Source organism: Sorex fumeus, unplaced genomic scaffold, assembly GCF_029834395.1.
Source record: "Sorex fumeus unplaced genomic scaffold, SorFum_2.1 ptg000122l, whole genome shotgun sequence".
In the NCBI taxonomy this organism is placed as follows: Eukaryota; Metazoa; Chordata; class Mammalia; order Eulipotyphla; family Soricidae; genus Sorex; species Sorex fumeus.
The window spans coordinates 15,360,410-15,375,790 of record NW_026606179.1 but is presented as its reverse complement, the minus strand read 5'-3'; the positions used below and the strand labels follow the sequence as shown (position 1 = coordinate 15,375,790).

Sequence of the window (15,381 nt, the reverse complement as noted above, 5' to 3'; positions counted from 1 at the left end):
AAACATTCCCCATCCATGAGTCGGCCCTGAGCATCCCGATCCCCGATCCCTGAGCCCAACCCCGCGCGAGGCTCTGTGCTCGTCCCCCCAAGGCAGCCTATCCTGCGTGTCCCCACAGCCGGGCAGCCCCGACCCTGTATACATCAACACTGAGGCAGGGGCTGGTATCCCACCCCGAGGGAGTGAGGCCCCCAATTCCAGGCCTATCAGCCCTGGGCGCCCACCAGGGGCACAGGGGGACCAAGTGACACTCCCCAGCAGTCTCCTGTTCCCTGACACTGGAGATGCATCTGATGCTAGTGTACGTGCATTGAAAGTACAGACGATCATTTTTGTCTTCCTTGGTTGTGGCAGCCTAGGTCGGCCTTGAGATTTTGTCGGCCTCTCTTTTCTCATCCTTCTCAGTGCTGCCATGTCGGTGAAGCCTTCAGGGTCAGGTGAATGAGACCAGTTGTAGTTACTGGTTTTGGCATATTGAATACACAACGGATAGCTTGCCAGGCTCTTCCGTGCGGGCGGAATACTCTCGATAGCTTGCCAGTCTTTCCGAGAGGGATAGAGGCTTTTGGGGCGACCTCTAATCACCCTTGTAGGTGTTACCATATTTGAACCCTATCAAATATGGTACTACAATTCCGGAAGATGGGTATTTAGTGTCTTATGATGTGTCCGGAAAGTGTCCTGGAGTGTGGCGATGGCTGGGTAGTGGAAGTAGTGTTTTATTACAATTTTTATTACAATTGTAATAAATACAAATTTATTACAATTTTTGTTATTATTAATTTTTGGCTATTCTCGGTGTCTTGCCTCGCCACTGTGTGGTTGGGGCTTTTCAGTCTCCATCTGTGCCTCTGCCCGACGGCTCCTCTGGGGGTCCTTGAAGGCCAGGATGAGGCCCAGGTGGAGCTCAGGGTGTGGGGGCAGTAGGGATAGCTCCTCCCATGGCAGGTCTGAGCAGTGAGTGGGAATAGGTACTGGCAGGAGGCCAAGGTCGGCCTCACTCACACAGCAGCCACCACCCTCCTGGGGAGGTCATTAGGGATGCCTAATTCAGCCTAGGAGGCAGGACTTGACTCCCACCACATGGGCCACTGTTTGGGGAGACAAGACGTGTGGGTTCAGGTGAGGATTTGGATGCAGGAAATGGGATCTTTGCTCTCACCCTCAGAACTGAATGAGGGCCTGGGGGAGGGGGGTGTCACTCCTCAGCTCCGCCTGCTGCCCCCTCCCATCCACTGTGGTTCTCTTGTTTTAGGGGGTGAGGGGGATGAGCTTTATCAGATTGTGGGTTCCTTGCGGTCTGTCACAGGGATCTGGAGCCCAGGTGCCCGGATCTCAGACTGGCTGGCACTTTCCCTGCCCTGGGAGGGAGAAGATCACTGGCCGTCACTCCTTAATGTTCAGATCTTTGAAGGGTTCCAGCAAAGTCCACCTTGCTGGACTGTGCCGAGGACATAGGCCGACTCTCAGAGCCCTCTCTGAGCACACTGACTCATTATTAGGGTTCTTTACATTTCAGAGTGAGGTGGGCAGTTTGCATTCCACACCTGTTAGTGTCCAATGTCACTCCAGTTATTCAGGAGGTGCGCCTGGCAATTCTAAAGGGATCAGTGGGGTGCTGGGAATCAAACCCAAGCCTCCTGCATGCAAAGCGTACATGCCCTGCCTCAGAGGCGGGGTGGCCTGTGGGGGGATGGGGTAGGGGTGATGGGAGGGATACTGGTATCATTGGTGGTAGAGAATGGGCACTGGAAGAGGGATGGGTACTCGATCATTGTATGACTGAAATGCAAGCACGAAAGTTTGTAAGTCTCTCTTGTCTGGACTGAGGCTGAGTCTGGTCCAATCTCCAGCACCTCATGGTCGGAGACTCACTGGGAGCGACACAGGAGCACTGACTGAAATGCAAGCACGAAAGTTTGTAAGTTTGTATGACTGTACTCCATGGTGATTCACTAATAAAAAAATTAAAAATAAATTAAAATAAATATAACACTCACGGTCATGGTCACAGTCCTCCTGTTGTTCATCAATTTGCTCGAGCGGGCCCAGTAACATCTCCATCGTGAGACTTGTTGTTACTGTGTTTGGCATATTGAATACATCACGGGTAGCTTGCCAGGCTCTGCTGTGCGGGCCGAGATACTCGGTAGCTTGCGGGGCTCTCCGAGAGGGGTGGAGGAATCGAACTCGGGTCGGCCATATTGACTGCGTGCAAGGCAAACGCCCTACCGCTGTGCTATCACTCCAGCCCTAAAATAAATAAAATAAATAAATTAATAAATAATAAGTTAATAAATAAAATAAATTAATTTAAAAATAATAAATAATATATTAATAAATTAATAAAATAAATAAATTTTAAAAATTTTTAAAAAGGAAGTCCCTGATTAAAAAAAATAATGCAAAATATTAAAACAGATTAAAAAATTTCCTGAAAAAAAAAAAGAAAGAGGCCTGTTTTTTAAATTTTATCCCAAGCTAGTGCGCATGTCTTTAATGTAGCTGTGCGCTGGCACAAAGCCAATTAGGAAGCTGTGGGAAAAGAAGATTGGGTATGTAAACTATGCGGAACCTGGTACCTCAGCAGTTGCTCCGCCTGTGTTGCTGCTCAAAGGGAATTAAAGAGGTGTGGTTAGGATTCCGAGGACAAAGGGACCCCTCTGGCCACCCTGCTCCAGCCCGCTAGGACCCCCGGCATGGCCCAGTCCCCCACCCTGCCGGGCCTGACTCTGCTGCTGCCTCTGCTCTTACAGCTCTTACAGTCCTGGGCGTCCACCAGAGCTGGTAAGTGACCCCTTCTCCTGCATTCGGACCCCAGGCTCCCGCAGGTTCCCAGTGGTATGCAGTGCTTGCCCCACCCCTGCACCCCACAGGCAGGATCACTGGCCCTGAGGAGCCCCTGCAATCATCTGGAAATCATCAATCCTAGCCCCAGAGGCTTAGTTACTCTGTCTAGGATAACATTGCTTTGTTGTTTCTCCCTGATTGCAGGGAATATAAGTTTGTTGGGTTATACCCATCACAGTATTCCCTAGTCACTCCCATTCCTGTGTTTGTCTGTAACCTCTTCTTTGTACTCTGCTTCCCCAACTGGTCACTCACCTTTATCCCCATATCAAACTCTATTGACTGGTAAAGTCAGATTCTTCTAAGATACTGGATTTGTATTTGTAAGTGTAATATTGCTTTTCTCTTCTTCTTATGTCCTTTGGATAGTTATGTTAGAGCAATGTCCTTGTTGTATAGACTCAGGAAGACGTTAACGCTATGCTTTTTTAACTTGGGAATTGACTCTGACTAATAATCACTCCTGGGCATCTGTTTTCTCGATTTAAGCCTGAGTTGCCCTTAGTTTGTGAAACTGAAGTGGAGCTATGACAGGCTCTACTTTAAGACCGAAAATCAGCAGGCCTAAGTGTTGGTTTCCCTAACAAAGAGTCCCGACTTCTCAGAAAACAATATCACCCATTCGCGTTCCGCGGCCGCGGAACATCTTATCAAAATTTGGACAAACTTGCAGGCTATCGAATGTAGCCTGCCCACAGGGCAGAGTCTGGCAAACTCCCCGTGGCGTACCAAATATGCCAAATACCAGTAACAATGATGGGTCTCATTCTCCTAAATAGCCCTGAATATAATCTCAGGGCTAGGATGAAAGAGACGTTACTGGGGCCTGCTCGAGGCAATCGACGAATAACAGGATGATGAAATGAAATGAAAAAAAATGATGGCAAAAGTCTATCAGAGTAGGGGGCATGGGCAGTGGCACTCAGACAAGTGAAGAGGGCCTAGGGAGTGGAGTCATGGGACTGGATAGGGCCCAAGAATTGGAAACATACTGTTGATCCCTGGAATCACTGGACAGGACTGGGACCAGAACTGGAAATACTTCCAGTTCCTATAAAAATGCTGTTATATAACTAAACCCTATATAAATTGCTTAGAATTCAGAGTCAGGATCCTTGTCAAGTCTCCACTGTTCGATGAGACTTGGACCCTAGCTCGAGCCAGCAAGAAAGAGGCTTTGCATTTACAGCCTTGCATCTGGTCTGGTTAATGTGCGAGCTAAACTCCCTTCCTGGGACATAACAAGTCCTAGCACCCCCAAAGTAGGGTCCCGATGAGGGATAGAATGGAGCCAGGGCAAGCTGTGAGCTACCCCGGCATCAAAACAAGCCAGGCTAAGTGCCATAGTACTTAACTATAAGAAAGGAGCATGGTCATGTAACAACTGGATTAGGACCCTGCTAGGGTTAGGAAAGACTGATCTGGCATGAACACTGTAGTTGGGGATCTATGGGAAGTTGTCCCCAGGAGAGCCACCCTATAAGCTTGAGGTATCTCTTACTGTGTTCATACAAAATGATTAATATTATTAAGGAGTAAAATTAAGATAAATTTTTAACTGGTTATTGGACTAAGGAAAGGAGAAAAACACCCCCTATATGTTTTTTAGCCTTAGGCGGGTCATCTTGCTGAATGATAATTATCCTAGAAGAAAATTCCCTTGAGGGAAGGGTGAGAAGCAGAAGATTTCTCAATATGATCCTAGAAAAGGGGGAATATGAGAAGCAGAAGATTCCTCAGTGAGATCATAGGAAAAGGGGAATGTGAGAAGCAGCTAGCTCACCTCTTCTCACTCTGGTCGTAAAAGTTGTAGGGCGCAGCTCTGGCCAAGAGGGATAAATATTTAACTGTGTTTGCCTTACAAGCGGTCAACATGGCCGACCCGAGTTCGATTCCTCCACCCCTCTCGGAGAGTCCGGCAAGCTACTGAGAGTATTCGATATGCCAGACACAGTAACAACAAAGTCTCCAATGGAGACGTTACTGGGCCCGCTTGAGCAAATCGACGATCAACGGGAGGGCCTTTACCTTACCTTACCTTTACCTTAACTAGTTTACAGCCACAGACCCAGAGAAGATTTTGCAGGAACATAAGGCCAGGAAAGGAATTTCAAAGAAGACCATCACCATTCCCAACGCCCCTGGTAACTGCCTTAGCAACGGACTTTTATCTAGGTAGAAGCTCAAGTGGGGGCAGGTTGGAGAAACTCTATAAAGGCCACCTTGAACAGAGGAAAGGCACACATATGCTGCCCAGCCCATGTGCTGCTTGTGCCCACATGGCTGAGCACATGTGCCCGAGCACGTATGTTGCCCCCATCTCCCCCCTTGAGATGTATACTTTCATGCTTTCGTGTCTAGCTGATAAGATGCTTTCTTGATGTATGGGAACTGGGAATGTCTTCTTAATTGTGAATGTTTGTTTTCTTGATAATTTGCTTGTGTATGTGTTGGTCTGCTTTGGACTCTGTAAGTTACTTTTGCCTTTGGAATTGTTTATCGTCGAGCTCTGACCTGAGTCAGGATGTCTCAGCCCTAGCTAGCTGGTAAAATAAAATCTCGATGTGCGTTTTACATTCATGCAGGATTCTTTGTCTCTCTGAATACTGAGGGGTGGTCTGGATCCTAACAGGAAGGACTTTACATCTGTTGATTGTATGACCACACCTATGTATAATTGTTTCCCCAACCCCTCATGATTTGGGATATAACTAAGGCTCTAAGAGTAGGCAGGCAAAGAAATGAGAATCCTAGAGGGGAATCGAGGCGAATTGGGGAGAATCAAGGAGAATTGGGAAGAGAAGGATCGAGGAAAATTGGGAGAAGGGAGACGAAATTGGAATAAACTGCAACTGATTGCCAACCAGCCTTGCCCTCCTGTCCTCATTTGTCTGCCCATTGCCATCAGCCATCCCCAGTGGGGGAAGCAGAGCACAAAGAAGAGGTTACAGATAAACACCGAGGAATGGGAGTGCCTGCAGAGTACTGTGATGGGTGTAACCCAATAAACCTAAACTCCCCATGGCCAGGGAGAAAGGACAAAGCACTGTTATACTACAACTCTGCAGAAGGGCTATAGCACCCCATTAAATTTTTTCCCCCAAACACCCGACTCTGCAGTGCCCACTCGCCAGCATTCACTCAACAGTGACCCCTCAATGTGTCCCTCACCCCAATGTTCCAGGGACCAGAGTGACATAGAAGGACTGAACTAATTTGTAGAATATAAAATAACATACTGGTTTTTATTGGAATTGAAAGAGCTATGCTTGGAGTATCACGTTTCACTCAAATGAGAGAAAGAATCCGGAGTTCCAAACTCCGTCGACGATCAAGAATCAGGGACACTGTCTCGTTTGCCAAGGCATCAAAAATCAGATGGGCTGGTCACGTAATGAGATTTAGAGAGGACTGCTGGACTAGAGCTGTTACTGACTGGATTCCACGGGATGTCAAAAGACCGCGTGGCCACCCACCTACCAGATGGTCAGACTTCTTCATCAAGATCGTGAACGATTGGTTTGAGGCTCTTCGTGGTCTAGAATGAACAGAAGCCATTGGGCTACACTAGCACGCGACAGGATCAAATGGAGACTTTACTGGCGCCCATGCAAGCAAATCGACCATTAACGGGAAGTCACGAGGGCCAGTAATATTATTACATAGTTGGAATCCTGCCTTATGAGCTGGGGGAGAAGAAGCTGGAATATAGAAGGGATCACTAAGTCAATGATGGTTGGAGGGATTGTTCGGGATGGGAGATGTGTGTTGAAAGAAGATAAAGGACTATGCGTGTTAGCCTCTCAGTATCAATATTGCAAACTATAATGCCCAAAAGTAGAGAGCGTGTGTGACTCATAGACTCAAAATCAAACTTAAAAGAAGGACTGAAAGAGCTACTGTAAGACAAAAAAAAAAACTACAAGCACAATAAACCTGTACATAATTATGACACAAAACCCTGTAACAATAATCTCTCTAATGTCAATGGCCTAAATGCACTAATTAAGAGACACAAGGTGGCAAAATAGAGTCAGAAACTGAACCCAACATTCTGCTGCCTACAAGAAACAAATTTGAACAGTCAGAGCAAACACAGACTCAAAGTCAAAGAAAACAATCCTGCAAGCGAACAACTCCCCTCAAAAATCCACCGTGGCCATACTAGTATCTAAAAACATAGATTTTAGGTTAAAAAATATTAGAAGGGTCAGCAAAGGCCATTTTTAAATAATGAAGTGATATTTACAGTAGGAAGAAATCACACTCCTAAATATATACACACCCAATGCGGGACCAGCTCAATACTTAAAAGAACTGCTAATAGATTTTAAGGAGGACATTTCTAGCAACACAATAATAGTTGGAAACTTCAAGACCTCCTTAGCAGCTCTGGACATATCAACAAGATTAAAATTCAGCAAGGAAACACTGGCTTTGAAGGAAGAGAGAGGGCTAATAGACCTATACAGGACTTTGCACCCCCAAAAGAAAAAATACACATTCTTTTCCAGTGCATACAGAACATTTTCCAAAATTGACCACATGCTAGGCCAAAAAACATACTCAACAGAATCGGGAAGATAGAAATAGTATCAACAATCTTTTCAGACCACGATGCACTGAAGATAGAGGTGAATCACACAAAGACACGGAGAACCAAATCAAATACCTGGAATTAAACAACTCAATGTTGAACAATGAGTGGATCAGGAAGGAAGTCAAGGACGAAATCAAAAGATACCTGGAAACAAATGAGAATGAAGACACGAGCTACCAGAACCTTTTGGGTGCAGCTAAAGCCATGTTAAGAGGAAAATTTATAGCATTGCAAGCAGTCCTAAGGAAGGAAGAAAGGGCCTACATAGATAACCTGACCTCAAAGCTCAAGATCTTAAAAAAAGACCAACAAAAGGAACTCAAATTTGGCCGTAAGAAAGAAATAATAAAACTTAGAGCAGAAATTAACAACATGGAAACCTAAAAAACAATCTCAAAGGTCAATGAAACCAAGAGCTGGTTCCTTGAGAAAATAAACAAGACTGATAAACCACTGGCAAGATTCACAAAGAAAGAGAGAGAAAACCCTAATAAAACGAATCAGAAATGGAAAAGGGGACATCACAACAGAAACCAATGAACTTCAAAAGATCATCAGAGACTACTTTGAGAGTCTCCATTCCATGAAACAAGAGAACCTAGAAGAAACGGATAAATTCCTGCACTCCTATCATCTCCCAAGGTTGAACCAAGAAGACTTGGGATACCTGAATAGACCCATTCATATCAAGGAAATTGAAACTGTAATCAAAAGTCTTCCCAAAAACAAAAGCCGAGGCCCAGATTGATTCATTAGTGAATTCTTCCAAACATCTAAAGAGGACTGTTGCCAGTTCTTGTCAAGCTTTTTCAGGAAATTGAAAAAATAGGAACTCTCCCAAACATTTTCTATGTTGAAAAGATTGTTGATACTATTTCTATGGTATTAGGTATCTCCCTAATACCAAAAGCAAACAAAGACACCAACAACAAAGAAAACTATAGGCCAATAACCCTGATGAACATGGGTGCAAAGATCCTCAACAAAATATTAGCAAAGAGAATCCAACAACTCATCAAAAAGATCAAACACCACCACCAAGTGAGATTCATCCCGGGGATGCAAGGATTGCTTAACATTCAGAAATCAATCAACATAATCCATCATATCAACAAAAGTAAAGATAAAAACCATATGATCATATCAATAGACGCAGAGAAAGCTTTTGACAAGATCCAGCACCCATTTATGATGAAAACTCTCCCCAAAATGGGTTTTGAAGGAACTTTCCTCAAGATAGTCAAAGCCATCTATGACAAATCCATGGCAAGCATTATCCTCAATGGGGAAAATCTAAGGGCCTTTCCTCTAAGACCAGGGACAAGACAAGGATGCCCACTATCACCACTTCTGTTCAATATAGTATTGGAAGTATTTGCAATAGCAATTAAGCAAGAAGAAGACATTAAAGGCATCTGGATAAGAAAGAAAGATATCAAGCTCTCACTATTCGCAGATGATATGATAATATGTCTCAAGAATAAATCCTCTACCAAGAAACTCCTAGAAACAAAAGACTTGTACAGTAAAGTCCCAGGTTATAAAATTAATGTCCAAAAATCCATGGCCTTCCTATACACAAACAATGAGACAGAGGAAAGTGACATGAAAAAAACAATCCCATTCACAACCGTGCCACAGAAAATCAAATACCTCTGAATCAGCCTAACTAAAGACGTAAAGGACCTCTACAATGAAAACTACAAAATGCTACTCCATGAAATAAAAGAGGACATGAGGAAATGAAAACATATGCCCTGCTCATGGATAGGAAGAATTAACATTGTCAAAATAGCAATACTCCCCAAAGCATTATACAGATTCAATGGGATCCCTATAAGGATACCCATGAAATTCTTCAAAGAAATAGATCAAGCACTCCTGAAATTCATATGGAACAACAAACGCCCATGAATAGCCAAAGCAATTCTTGCAAAAAGATGTGGGGAGGCATTACCCTCCCCAGCGTCAAACCCTACTACAAAGTGGTAATAATTAAAACAGCCTGGTACTGGAACAAAGGCAGGGCTGCAGACCAATGGAACAGGGTGGAGTACCTGTACACACAACCCCAAATGTATCTAATCTAATCTTTGATAAGGGAGCAAGAAATGTGAAGTGGAACAATGAAAGTCTCTTCAACAAAAAGTGCTTGCATAACTGGACAATCACATGCAAAAAAGTGGGCTTAGACCTCGACCTAACACCATGCACAGAAGTCATATAAAAATGGATTAAAGATCTCAACATCAGGCCAAAATCAATAAGGTACATTGAAGATAAGGTTGGCAAAACCCTCCACAATATTGAGTCTAACAGTATCTTCAAAGACGACGCTCCACTGATCAACCAAGTGGAAACACAGAGAAATAAATGTGACTATCTTAAATTAAGAAGCTTCTGCACCTCAAAAGCTACAGTAACCAGAATACGGAGACAATCTACAGAATGGGCAAGGATATTCACCCAATACTATCTGATAAGGAGTTGATATCAAGGGTATACAAAGCACTGGTTGAACTCCACAAGAAGAAAATATCCAACCCCAGCAAAAAAATGGGGTGATGAAATGAACAGAAACTTTCTCAAAGAAGAAATCTGAATGGCTAAAAGGCACATGAGAAAATGTTCTACATCACTAATCACCAGGGAGATGCAGATCTAAACAACAATGTGATATCATCTCACACCACAGAGACTGGCCCAATCCAAAAGAACAAAAGCAACCGGTGTTGGTGCAAATGCAGGGAGAAAGGGACTCTCCTTCACTGCTGGTGGGAATGCCGACCGGTTCTTCTCTTTTGGAAAACAGTATGGACATTTCTCAAAAAATGAGAAATTGAGCTCCTATTTGACCCAGCAATACCACTCCTGGGAATATATCCCAGAGAGGCAAATGTTCATTGCTGCACTACTCACAATAGCCCAAATCTGGAAAAAAACTGAGTGCCTGAGAACAGATGACTGGTTAAAGAAACTTTGGTACATCTACACAATGGAGTACTATGCAGATGTTAGAAAAGATGAAGTCATGAAATTTACATACAAGTGGTACTACATTGAAAGTATCATGCTAAGTGAAATGAGTCAGAAAGAGAGGGACAGACATAGAAAGATTGCATTCATCTGGGGAACATAAAGTAACAAAATAGGAGATTAACACCCAAGAATAGTTGAGATAAGCACCAGGAGGTTCACTCCATGGATTGAAGGCCAGCCGCACATTCCAGGGGAAAAGACAGCTCAGATAAGGAAGCACCAAATAAAGTGTATTGGGAAGATCCTCCCAGGATGGGAGATGCATGCTGAAAGTAGACTATAGACTGAACAAAATTGCCACTCAATGCCTCTTTTGCAAACAACAGCACCCAAAAGGAGAGGGAGAACAAAAGGGAATGCCCTGCCACAGAGGCTGGGTTGGATGGGGGGGGGGGATCTAGGGGTGGGAGGGATCATTGGTGGTGGAGAGTGGGCACTGGTGGAGGGATGGGTACCCCATCATTGCCTGAAACCAAGCACAAAAATTGTAAGTCCACACTGTACATCATGGTGTTTCACTAATAAATTTTTTTAAAAAAATAACTTTTAGAAACTCTATAAAAAAAAAGATGATATATTTGAGAGTTCATTGATTTAAAGAAGGCCTTTGATTCTGTTGAGACGGAAGCGGTCATTGAAGCCCTAGCCAATCAGGGCATTCAAGCCCAATATATCAAGATCCTCCGTGAGCTGTATTGCGGATTCACTACCAGGATCTCACCATTCTATAAAGAAGTGATCGTTGATGTCAAGAGAGGGGTTCGGCAGGGTGATACCATTTCACCGAAACTCTTCAGTGCCACCCTCGAGAACATCATGCGATGACTAGAATGGGAAGGAATGGGAATGAAGATAGATGGTCGGCAACTACACCACCTCTGCTTTGCTGATGACATTGTTTTAATAACACCAAACATCAGCCAAGCGGCACAAATGCTGGTCGACTTTGACCGTGAGTGTGGAAAGATAGGACTACAGCTGAATCTTACGAAGACAATGTTTATGAGAAACAGCTTCGTTCCTGATGCCCCATTCGCTCTCAACGGAACCACCATCTCCGAATGCAACAGCTATGTGTACCTAGGTCGAGAAGTCAACATGACAAATGACCTGGCACCCGAGCTGCGCAGCAGGAAGAGAGCGGCTTGGAACGCCTTCAAGAACGTCGAAGAAATAGCTAAGAGGATGAAGAACCTCCGGCTCCGGGCACATCTCTTTGATTCCACTGTTCTTCCTGCATTAACATATGCCTCAGAGACCTGGGCCCTACGCAAACAGGATGAGAACGCTATTCAGGTCTCCCAAAGAAGAATAGAAAGAGCTATGCTTGGAATATCACGTTTCACTCAAATGAGAGAAAGAATCCGGAGTTCCAACATCCGTCGACGATCAAGAATCAAGGACGCTGCCTCATTTGCCAAGGTGTCAAAAATCAGATGGGTTGGTCACGTAATGAGATTTAAAGACGACCGCTGGACTAGAGCTGTTACTGACTGGATTCCACGGGATGTCAAAAGACCACGTGGCCGCCCACCTACCAGATGGTCAGACTTCTTCCTCAAGATTTCTTCATGTTCCCAGAGCGAACAGATGCCATTGGGCTACACTAGCACGCGACAGGGACAAATGGAGACTTTACTGGCGCCCGCAAAGTTAGTCGTCGATTTGTTAGTCAGCAAATCGACGACTAACGGGAAGTTAAGTGATTAAGTGATATTTGAGTCTGTGACAGAATATTCAACTCTATTCTATTGGTCTGTGGATATGTTTTTAGCCCAATACCATGCTGTTTTAGTTACTATTGTTTTGCAGGAGAGTTTGAAGTTGGGAAAGATGATGCCATCCATCTTCTTGTTCCCAAGGCTTGCTTTAGCTATTCGGGAGAGGTTATTGGTTCCACATGAATTTCAGAAGTGTTTTGTCTATTTCTTTTAGGAATGTCATGGGTATCCTGATAGGGACCGCTTTAAATCTGCATAGTGCTTTGGGTAGTATTGCCATTTTGATCATGTTAATCCTCCCAATCCATGAGTAGAGGATTTGTCTCCATTTCCTAATGTTCTCTTATTTCTTGGGGTAGTGTTTTGTAATTTTCTTTGTATAGGTCCTTCACCTCTTTGGTTAAGCTGATTCCGAGGTACTTGATTTTCTGAGGCACTATTGTGAAAGGCATTTCAAAGAACCATCACCACTCCCAACCCAACCTCCCTTGGCAACCCCCCAGCAATGGACTTTTACCTAGGTAGAAGCCCCATGTGGGGACAGGTTGTAAAATTCTATAACAGCCACCTTGTGCATATGCTGCCTGAGCCCTTGTGCTGCTTGTGCCCACGTGACTGAGCACATATGGCACCTGTGCACATGTGTTGCCTTCATTTCCCCTCTCGAGTTGTGTACTTTCCTATATAATGTGGGGTGTGTGTAGAGTCCCTCTCTGCTCTTGGAGAAACCCAGGTTCTCTCTCTTTTTTAATTTTTTTATTTTATAATGTAGTACAAAATTTTTCATTACATTTAATATTCAAACACCAATCCCACTACTATTACAGCTCCCCACCACCATATTCAGATGTTTCCTCCCCAAACCCAAATTCCTGCCTCAAAGCAGAACCGAAATAATATATTTTGTATTGTTTCTTATAAAAAATGGCTGAAAATGCTACAAAATAGTATCCTTAGAGGAAAAAGTGTAGAGATTGTTGTATTTCACCCAGGGGCCATTAAGTCCTTCTATAAGAGATCACTAACATGTTGTTAAGGGTTGAGCCTTATGTAATATATATATATATATATACATATATATATAATGTTATTTCCCTCTAGGGTTGGTTGTCTCCTACTTTGAACCTTATCAAACATGGTTCAGTAATCTTGGAGTATGTTTGGGAGTATGTTGTGATTTTAAATATAGCGCAGCCGCAAATGTGGCCGCACAGTCCAGGAATAAATAGACTCGTGGGTGCTGCTCAGCCTGAGCATGTGGAGAGCAGCCCTGAGCATGAGGGACGCTGAGTTATGGAGGTTTTTGACTGTGGAGCTGGGTCCCAAGGGGTGGGGAGGTGTATCACCTGCCCCCCTCTTGGGTGTCCTGGCAAGGGGTCTGGTGGCATGGTTATGGCCAGTGCCATGATTTGCTGCCTTCTTCCGGGAGAGAAGAATGTGCGATCTCCTGGATTCGATCTTGAGCACATAATTCTCTCCCACTTTTTCTCCCTCCTCCCCTTCAAAAACCTCCAAATAAAATCTGTTTTTACTTCACTGCTTGTCTACTCCCAAAATTCTTTTCTGCAAGATGAGACAAAAACTCAGTAACCCTGGGTCCCAGGTAGTAGAGACTAATGGGGAGAAAGTGACTGTCTTTCTCCTCCCACTTCATATAAGTCACCAGTGGGGCCCACAGACATCACTCAGAAACCCTGTCAAAAGCCAAACAGAACAACATCCCAGAACAGAGAATCAAACCAATCCCTTCAATCCTCACACTCTGCCTGCCGCCAAGGAGCCCCCACCTCCTGCCTGGACCTCATAGTCACCTCTCACTGGACCTCTGGCTTCCTCCCGGACCCTCATAGCCTGATCCCCAGAACACTAGCCCAGGCTCTCCGCCCGGGTGCAGACCGAGTCCCACATTTCTCCTCTTTTTGTTTGTTTGGTTTCTGAGCACATGGGGCAGTACTGCATACTCAGTGCTTGGGGGTGGGTCCTAGGGGTGCTCAAGGGACCAGGAAGTGCCTAAGATTGAATTCAGACCTCCTGCACTCAAAGCTTTTTCTCAGCCCTTTGCGGTATCGCTCCCACCTTCCTTTCTTTGCCTTTGGGTCTCTGCTTCTATCTGTCTGTTTTCTGTATGTTTCTATATATCTGTCCATTGCTCTGCTGCTTCATAACCATCAGTTCTTCCAGATAACGGTGTTGAGGCCAGAGAGAGAGAACACAGAGTTTAGGGTGCCTGAGCACAGCTGTGTGTAGCCTCCACCTCCCCTGAAAAAGAAAAGAAGAAAAAAAATAAAAAGAAAAAACTGAGCCTCCAAGCGGGGAAGTCAGTTGCTCACAGGAGCCTATACCCTGTCTGTGGGGAGCCCCGGACTGAGGCTGTTGGCGAGGATCAGTGGATGGCTAAGAACTGGGGGGGGTCTCAGGGCTGGAGAGACAGCACAGCGGGGAGGGCACCTGCTTCTATGTGGCTGATACAGGTTCAATCTCCAGCACCACACAGGGTCCCTGAGCACTGCTAAAGTAACCCCTGAACAACATTGGTGTGGGAATAAAAAAAGGAAGGAAGAAGGGGAGAAAGAGAAGAAAGAGAGAGAGAAAGAAAAAAGAAAGAAAGAGAGAGAGAAAGAAAGAAAGAAAGAAAGAAAAGAATGAAAAAAAGAAAAAAAGCTGGCGCCCTTTTTTTAAATTTTTTTTCTTTTTTTATTTTATTTTATTTATTTTTCTTTTTTTATTAGTGAAAAACCATGAGGTACAGTTATAGGCTTACAAATTTTGTGTTTGGGTTTCAGTTATACATTGATCAAGTGCCCATCCCTCCACCAGTGCCCGTCATCCATCCCCACGGGTCCCAGCATCCCCCCCCCCTCATTTCCCCCCCTCCCATCCTGCCTCTGTGGCAGGGTATTCCCCCTTGTTCTCTCTCTCTTCTTTTGGGTACTGTGTTTTGCAAGAGAGGCTTTGAGTGGCAATCATGTTTGGACTATCGGCTACTTTTAGCATGCTTCTCCCACACTGGGAGGGCCCTCACAACACCCTTCATTTAGTACTCTCTTCTCTATCTGAGCTTCCTTTTCACCTAGAGCCTGTGGCTGGCCTTCTTTCATGGAGCAAAATTCCTGGTACTAATCTCAGCCATTCCTGGGTGTTAATCTCCCTTTTTGTTGCTTTATGTTCCCC

General features: G+C 44.5%; 1 protein-coding gene across 4 annotated transcripts in view; it reads left to right on the top strand.

Annotated features, from left to right (window-relative positions):
- Positions 1 to 2,667: 2,667 nt before the first annotated feature.
- Positions 2,668 to 15,381, top strand: part of LOC130043630 (poliovirus receptor homolog) — a 43,503-nt gene continuing 30,789 nt past the window's right edge. For all 4 annotated transcript variants that reach the window (XM_056136057.1, XM_056136058.1, XM_056136059.1 and 1 more), the window contains exon 1: positions 2,668 to 2,787. In XM_056136057.1, the coding sequence (XP_055992032.1) occupies positions 2,700 to 2,787 (88 nt within the window). In that variant the 5' untranslated portion in view covers positions 2,668 to 2,699. The remainder of the gene's footprint in view (positions 2,788 to 15,381) is intronic.